The sequence below is a fragment of the Octopus bimaculoides genome, chromosome 2 (assembly GCF_001194135.2).
Source record: "Octopus bimaculoides isolate UCB-OBI-ISO-001 chromosome 2, ASM119413v2, whole genome shotgun sequence".
NCBI lineage: Eukaryota > Metazoa > Mollusca > Cephalopoda > Octopoda > Octopodidae > Octopus > Octopus bimaculoides.
The window spans coordinates 145,029,694-145,038,776 of NC_068982.1; the positions used below are offsets into that span (position 1 = coordinate 145,029,694).

The window sequence follows — 9,083 nt, forward strand, 5'->3', positions numbered from 1 at the left end:
ATATATATATATATATGCATACACATATATATATGCATACACATATATATATATGCATACACATATATGCATACATATATGTGTAGAGTCAGTTTACGACGGATGTGACAATAGAGAATCGCTCTATCCATGCAAAGAGCTTTATAAACAAGTTAAAGCACAAAGAGGCTAGAATGCTTTGGTTTTTCTCCGATCTAGACCAAAATGTAAACGGATGGTTATGCAGAGGCCCGAACGAGGTTTCAACGATCATGCATACTAAGTTCCTAGTAACTGTGATAGATCTGGGAGTCGTCAGTAATGAGGGAGAAGTCATGCCTCCTAACTTTTTTTCAAAGCGCTTAAAAGTCAATGCCATTGTCTAGATAGAGGTGTTGGAGAAAGTTGCGAGGCTCTAGATAGACAGTGTATGCAACGAAAGACAGTCTTCCAACAAGACTCTGTGTCGTCTCATAAGGCTAGGGCAACCCAAGCGTTGATGCGCGTGCCAATCTGCATGATTATGTTCTTCCAGACACATGGCCTCCTAGCTCACCAGACCTCAAACTTCTGGACTATTACATATGGAGGCATAGTCGAGAGAAAGGCTAATCAACACCCCCATAACACCATAGAATCTCACAAGTTCGCCATAACCGGCACTATGTCTAAAATTGATAAAGGTCACATGATTCGCACACGTCAACGCTTCCGACTTCGTATTGAAACAACCATTGATGCTAACGGTGGATCTATTGAGTAGGTGTGATAAAAGGATTCTCAAGTTTATTTATATCAATTTGTTTTCAAATACAGCTTTTCTTTGATGAATTACATGTCTTTTCCTAATTTCATACAAATGACCACTAAAAGGCTGACTCACTGGGTATACACACACACACACACACACACACACACACACACACACACACACACACACACACACACACACACACACACACAAACACACACACACACCTCTATGTGTATGAATATGCTTATAATCTGGTTGAAAGTTGGGGGGATCTTCAGACACAAGTACTATTTCGTTGCATCTTCATGCTCTTCGGGATAAATAGAATCGATGGGTCCTGAGTTCTCTTTCGGCACAATTCCCTATTGGAGCTGACAGCTTAGACTTTGCCTCTTTGCAGAGATCACAAATCACTGACAGTGTGTATGTATACAGGCAGTGGGCTGCATTTCTTATAGTCTGCATGCCTTCCAAAGAAGATCGGCTCGCTCAGTTATACTCCCCATTCTTGTTGTGGACTCATTAGTGCTCATATAATTCAGGGATATGTCTGAACAAAAGCTAAGGGTTACGTCATTCCCAATGGTCTTACGCACACCGGACATTAACCTAGTGTTTCTATTTCCTCGTATTATTGATAAATAGACGTTTAAATAAATAATAAACGCGCCCTTTTAAAGCCTAGCCAGGCTCATGGGCTCGGTTTCCCTGTTTCAATGGCGTATGTGCTCTCCAGCTGGACGGGACGCCAGTCCATCGCAGTGTTACTCATTTTTGTCAGTTGAGTGGACTGGAGCAACGTGAAATAAAGTGTTTTGCTCAAGAACACAACGTGTTGCCCGGTCCAGGTATCGAAACCACAATCTTACGATCATGCTGCTGACAATGTAACCACTAAGCCACGCGCCTCCACAAATAGACGTTTAGCCTATTTTAAGTCAATCCTTATTTTTGTGAGGTACTGCTTTTCTTCTACTGAGTTTCTAGCAAGCTTCCTCCCCAGGTGAGCCTTGTGGAAAAATGGCCGAATCATATGGATAATGACTAGCTTAACTAAATTCAAGCTAATATACAGAAATAAGAATATCACTATCAACAACAAAGTCAGAGTCCCGTATGCACTTGTATTTTTCATATTCTCTATACATTCGGAATAAAGACTTTTATGTCAGAAATTCAGAGGAAGATACAAGCATTGGAAATTAGATGCTGTCGGAGTAGTTTACACATTTTCTACGTAGACCACACACAGATGATCGGATTCGTGAATCTTCAAGAATCGCACTAGCTTTCGTGAAGACATCAAAACAGTGAAAGAAAAGGAGATACTATGGTGGTATAATAAGATTCAGTGACCTTGTAAAAATCATTCTTTAAGGAACTGTGGAGGTTGAAGAAAGAGAGTTGGACCATGTAGAAGATGGACTGACAACGCCAAAGAATGAACCAGCAATTGTCAGTGGGAACCTGAGTTCTGGCATGCAACCAAGACATGGATAAAAATGTTGTACAAGATATCACGATGGCACCGTTCGACACCATCGGAACTTGAGGGCCCAAGATACACTCATACAAACACAAACATATATACTTATGTGTGTGTTATGTATGTATGTATGTATGTATGTATGTATGTATGTATGTGCATGCATACATGTATGTTTGTATGTATGTACGTACGTACACACACACACACATACGAGGGGGTGTTGAAAAGTTCTTGGCTTTAAGGGTATCGGGAAAGGCCTTGCTGGAAGCGCAACCTTCCGAGTTCTTTTAGATGGTTTACAAAGACTGAAAAACTGAACGACTGCTGCAATAAGTGTGTGAATCTGAGAGGGGAATAAGTTCGATAAAATCATATTTAATTGATCCTCCTGTATTTTCTTTTACCCAAAACCAGGAACTTTTCAGCAACCCCTCGTGTGAATAGTCTCTCTTTGGTAAAAATCTTTTTGCTTTTGTCTCTGCCTGCATTCATATTTTCTACTTATATATTGAATCACTCTCAAACATAGTCTTGTTTCTCACCTTCTGGTAATATATATATATAAGCATATTTTTTCTTCGTTTTTCAATATTATTATGTATACGTATAACTCTCTATGGCTTTTTTCTGCTAGCGAAATTGTTACGTTGTACTCTACTAGGCATGCGTAGCCTTGTTTACATTGTATTTTGTCTCAACCTGTTACTATTTTTTTAAACATATCCGTTAGATTCTTATGTTATAGTTTTACTGCACATATAGACTTGCATACACATTGATATGTTTTTCTTTTTCTTTTTCTTTTTCGTCTCTCTCACTATTATTATTATTGTTGTTATCATTATTTTCTTCCTTCACAACTTGGTTTGTAAATTATCCGATTTTCCCTTATTGTATCTTATTTTATTTTAATTTTAATTTAATTTTTATTTTTATTTTATTTTATTCTATTTCCTCTTATAAAACTTTCTTGATGTTCTTCAAGAGATGAGAATGACAATGCATAAATTTAATTATAATTACTATGATTAAAAGCTTTTTTTTGCTTACACATTTGCATTGTTTTTCGAAACGTACGTATGCATTGAATCCAGTTTTGTAATAAATCTATTTTTGATTCTACATATTTTCTCCATTTTTTTTAATACTTGCTTTATGGTATATTTTTATACCTATAACGAAACTCCTCAAATATATATATACACATATATATATATACACATATATATACACGCACACACACACACACACACACACACACACACACACACACACACACACACACACACACACACACACACACACACACATATATACATATAATATATATATATACGTGTGTGTGTATGTATGTGCCTGTGTATGTGCGTAACACAATGCAATAAAGTGATCCCCCGATGATTGTTGTGATTCAAAATCCAGTTGCAATTAGAACATCCAAAGCAGAGGTTTTAAACAATTACAACGTTGAAGCGTACGTAGTGGAGAAGAGATAAACATATGTTCTTTGTATCATAATCAGTAATACAACACAGTAGTAAGCAAAAACCACTTTTATGAAAACAGACTGGGCGATGATAGTATACACAAAGCTCTAAACTCAACAGGAGCAGTCGTACACCAATCTGCACACACAGGATGTACTACATCTATCTGTCTATCTACTCTTCTCTCTCTCCCCCTCTATCACTCCCTCTCTCTTTCACTCTCTCTCTCACTCTCTCTCTCTCTCTCTCCCTGTCTATCCATCTATATGTGTGTACATAAGTGTGGTATTTGATATATTTTCTTGTCTTTATATCCACTCACTCTTATAATCATAATGATTTGTCAACTTGAGATTTGTATGTTTGTAAATAATTTCTCCACATCTTTATAAATCTTTGATATTTATTATCACTTCAGCTCTATAATTTATTTTAATTTCTTTTAATATCACACAAACCACCAATTTCCACTTGTTCATATTTAGTTATTTTCAGAACTCTTATGTAATGATTTTTTTCCCTTTTAAGTTTCATGTTTTTATCAATAGACAGAATATTCTATAGAGATTTCATTCATTTTGAACAGTAAATCTTTTTTGTTTTAGCACTGTTTCTGTGTAATAGGATATTTGCTTTAAAATTTATATTTTCACAAATACAAACTTTTTATTATAAGAATGCTTCTGTTTTTTACACCTTGATTTATTTATCATAAAATAACTTCACATCTTACGTAAAATGTTTCTACTTTTTAAAGGTTATATAAGATTCTATTATTCTGATCAATAAATATCCGGACTGTTGCCATAGTAATGACGCTAAAGTACACAATGTAAAGCCACTTAGCACATATTGACCTTGTACTCTGCTGTGCATGTGTACTAAGTTTTAACGTTCTAGCTCACTTCCGCTGTTTTACAACAGTGCTTGGAATGAAGGTGTGTAGCGTGTGATCGTTGCATTGACCACGACAGAGAAAGTTGAGCAGAGAATCTGCATCAAATTTTGCCAAAAGCTTAGCGATACCTCATCGTTCTCATCACAATCAAGGAGATCTTGTGCAACTGAAACCCGAGTGTCTGTTTGGTCAGCTGAAAGCAGTTTTGGCACAAACTTGGCAGACACGCGTCTCATACCCAAATCTTCAGGGATAATGGACTGAACTGAACTGCAACTAATTTGCACATGCTCTGATAACTCACGGATGGTAATTCGACGATTTCCTCTCACAGCTGCACGCATATCTGCGATGTTTTTCTCAGTTGTTTTGGTTGCGGGTCTCCCAGAACGTTCGTCAATATCGACATATTTTCGGCCATCTTGAAAACGTCTGAACCACTCGTACACTTGTGTGGGGCTCATACACTCTTCTCCATTTACTTTCTGCAACTGTGCGCTGGCTTCTGAGCAGGTATCACCATGACAACTTTTTCAGTCTTGGTCAATGCGACGATCACACGCTACACATCTTCCTTCCAAGCACTGCTGTAAGCAGCGGAATTGAGCTAGAAAGTTAAATCTTAGTGTGCATACACAGCAGAGTTTAAGGTCAATCCTTTCCAAGCAGCTTTACTCTACATACTTTAGCTTCGTTACTATGGCAACTGTCCGGATACTTATTGATCAGACCGCGTATGTTTCTAACTTCCCGATGGGTTTTCTGAATTTGTCCCAAAATTTACGATATAAAATATGTATATATATTCTAACTTAATTAATTAAGTCTTGTAACAATTTTTATGCAAAATGGACGAGTTTATTCTTCTTAATACCTAATTTCAGTTATGTGAAATCGTTGTCATTAATAATGCTTCGAAAACTACAAAAACAGCAACTGCCCATTTAGCGTTCTTAAATTTCTTATATTCCTAACATCACAGTTTGCAATATAAAATATTACCTCTTCAACGTCATTAATTTTATTTAATTATACAACGCAGGCCTTTTCCAACAAATTAACTCTAATTCAATGATTTCTTTGTTTGCTCTATGAGAAATTATGCATGCTTACACACACACACACACACACACACACACTTACACATATACGTACACACGCACCACTCCATTTGTATATCTCGAATTAATATATGTGTAAATACATGCGTACAGGTTATATTTACAGATATCTGTTTATTTGCATTTCTCATATAAAGAAACGCAAAGGGATAGATATCTGTATACGTTCAGTTACACACAAACACGTATACACAACCGATAAGAATCTCAGATGTACATTGTTAAACATTAGTTATATAGCATATAGAGTATATTTCATTACCTGTCGATAGCTATGGCCATAAGTGTAAACACACTGGCAGACGTCGTACAAGGAGCTACGAACATGGAAAATTTGCAGAAGTCCTCACCGAACCACCAATTACTATACAACAAATATGCTGTGTTGAATAGAGTGTTCCAGACGGATATAAGAGCGTCTGCCAATGCCAGGTTAAAAAGGAAGTAATTGGTTACGGTTCGCATACGCTTGTGCCAGAGAACTATCCACATAACAATGAGATTTCCACCGATCGAGGCGATAATCATGGCGAGAAAGATGATAATGAAAAATACTTGTTGCCACCATGGCAGAATGAATGGATTGGTCGGTGCTAAGGTGGATAATTCTTCTGTAGTTGTGTTGTCTGCCCAGTCGATCGTCACATCATAACTGGAGGATTTATCTTGGACAGCTTGGGATTCGAGCAGACTTGATATCGTCGTTCTGGCCAAAGAAAAAGCCGAAATTTTCTGACTCGCGTTCATTGGTAAAATTTAGGCGGTTCTTAGAAAAAATCTCTGTACCTGCAGAAAAGAAAAAAAAAGAAGAAAATAATGATGAAGAAATGATTTCATGTAAATGATTTCAAATAAAGGTTTTGGAGAAGGGTTTGATATCAAGACTATAGCATCAGTATTTGACTGGTACTCTATTTTATCAAACCCTGAAGGATAAAAAAAAAATCGAAGTTAATTACGGAAGCATTTAAACTCAGAACATAAAGATAGAAGTAGTAGTAGTAGTATGGAGGATAATAGTATGGGAGAATGCACTGTAACAACGCGTCGCTGCATCTACCATTTGTTGATGATTCCTTTACCCCACTCAGGTGACAATCCTCCAAATCTTGGGCCTGTTTTGGGCAGTCGTTGCTGGTTAGGATTTTATGAGGTCAAATTCAGAAAGTTATTTCGTCCGCTGTTCTAATAGCTTTGCCGTGGATATTGTACGTTTTTCTACTTCAAACAATTCTTTCGAATTTTGGCACAAGGCCAGCAATTTAGAGGTGAGGAGTCGATTATATCTACGTCAGTACTTGACTGGTACTTAATTTATCGATCTCTTCTAAAAGGACGAAAGGCAAAGTTGACCTCGGTGGTATTTGAACTCAGGATCTAAAGGGCTAGAAGAAATGCTGCTAAGCATTTTGTGAGACGCATTTATGATTTCACCAAAACGCCGCCTATCTTCTATTTCAAATAATAATTTCTAATATTGTCATAAGGTCAATCATTTGAATTCGAGTACAGTCGAGTACATCTGCTTTCAAGACAGAAATGGCATATGTTGTGCAGTCTGTAAAAAGATAAACGACAGTCGCTGACGCTGGTGCGATTTAAAATCAGAACATAAAGAGATGTAACAAAAGACCTTAAGGCAATTTTTACTATTGTTGTTTAACTCAGGCCAGACTTAATCGAGCAGGCATATGGTTTTAGATATTCTAGCTGTGGTCATATATTTTCCAACTGTTTTCCTCACTATCAAATAAATGAATATTCCAAATATTGATTCTACATTTTGGTACAAGGCCAGTAAGTTTGGTGAAAGAGGTGAATGGATTACATTGACCCTGTGTTCGACTGATACTTATTTTATCGACCTCTAAAGTATGAAAGGCAAAGTCGACCTCGGCAGAAATTGAACTCAGAACGTAAAGACGTAAGAAATGCTGTAAAGCATTTTCCACAGCGCTCTAACGATTCTGCTAGTTCACCGCCTTAAATACAATAATCCCTCGCCATATCGTGGTTCACCTATCACGGTTCACCTATCGCGGTTCACCTATCGCAGTTTATTATATATGCTTACGCCGATTCCTCCATGGTGTTGTTTTGCATTTATAATAAAATAAATATATACAAATTATAAAAATAATTTTAAAAAAATACATAGTGCAATACTGTTTTTACTTCGCGGATTTTCACATAATGCAGGGGATTTTGGAACGTAAAATCCGCGATAGTCGAGAGATTACAGTATTCCAAATATTAATTATAATCATATACTCTGGGTGCACAGTAGGCTTATGAAGTTGTGTGCAACTTTTTACGTCATGAGCAACAATTCTTTTTATATCATCGCTGACTAAACGAACACTTCCCCAAAAATCAATGTTCCAAAATAGATTTAATTCAAACTCCGACAAAAAACCCCAACAAAAACAAAACAAAAAAAACCCAAAACAGTAAAGCAAAACAAAACACGAAATGCACTAACCGTAGCTTGATGTTGAAGATCAAATTAAGTAATTAACAAATAGATTAATTGGGCATGGCTGGAAACAATTAACCAGTAACATTATCTATAATTTCCCCCTAATTATGAAAATATAGCTGTGATTCTCTTAGATTTGTGTGACCCAGTTCTGAGAACAAGTCTAATTCATCGGTCTAATGGATAAAGAGCCAGCCGTCAGGTCCAAACGAGTATGGCTTGGTACCATGTACAATGTTTTCACTAACTGTTCTAGCTATCTATGTAATAATCCTGTTCAATTTTGGCACGAGGTCAGCAATTTTGCAGGCGGGTGTTAGTCGGTTACATCGACCCCAGAGCTCAACTGATACTTATTTGAACAACTTCGAAAGGATGAAAGGCAAAGTTGACCTAAACGGAATTTGAGCCCAGAACGTAACGTAAAGAGCCGAGAGAAATTCCTTTTCTTTTCTACACTAGGCACAAGGCCCGAATTTTTTTTGGGGGGGAGGGGGAAGTCGATTAGATCAACCCCAGTACGCAACTGGTACTTAGTTTATTGACCTCGGTGGAATTTGAACTCAGAACGTAAAGTCAGGCAAATACTGCTAAGCATTTCGCCCGGTGTGCTAACGTTTTTACCAGCACGCGGCCTTGGCAAACTTGACATAGGTGGGATTTGAACTCAGGACATAAAGCTGGAAGAAATGCCACCAAGCTTTTTATGGCCGGTGCAGTAATGATTGTGTCTGCTCATCACCTGAGGCATCTATGTAATAATGAGCAGAGACAGACACTCTTACGACGATTTCCCCCACTCTTTAACCTTGCTGCGCATCCAGAATATGACAGCTGGTTGGTATATGTATATATATATATACATATATATATATA

At 37.2% G+C, this 9,083-nt stretch overlaps 1 protein-coding gene across 1 annotated transcript in view; it reads right to left on the reverse strand.

Annotated features, from left to right (window-relative positions):
• LOC106880286 (tachykinin-like peptides receptor 99D) overlaps window positions 1–9,083 on the reverse strand; it is a 234,156-nt gene that overhangs the window by 79,262 nt on the left and 145,811 nt on the right. Inside the window, exon 3 of the mRNA XM_052965651.1 lies at window positions 5,991–6,514. Within this exon, the coding sequence (XP_052821611.1) occupies window positions 5,991–6,475 (485 nt within the window). The 5' untranslated portion in view covers window positions 6,476–6,514. The remainder of the gene's footprint in view (window positions 1–5,990; window positions 6,515–9,083) is intronic.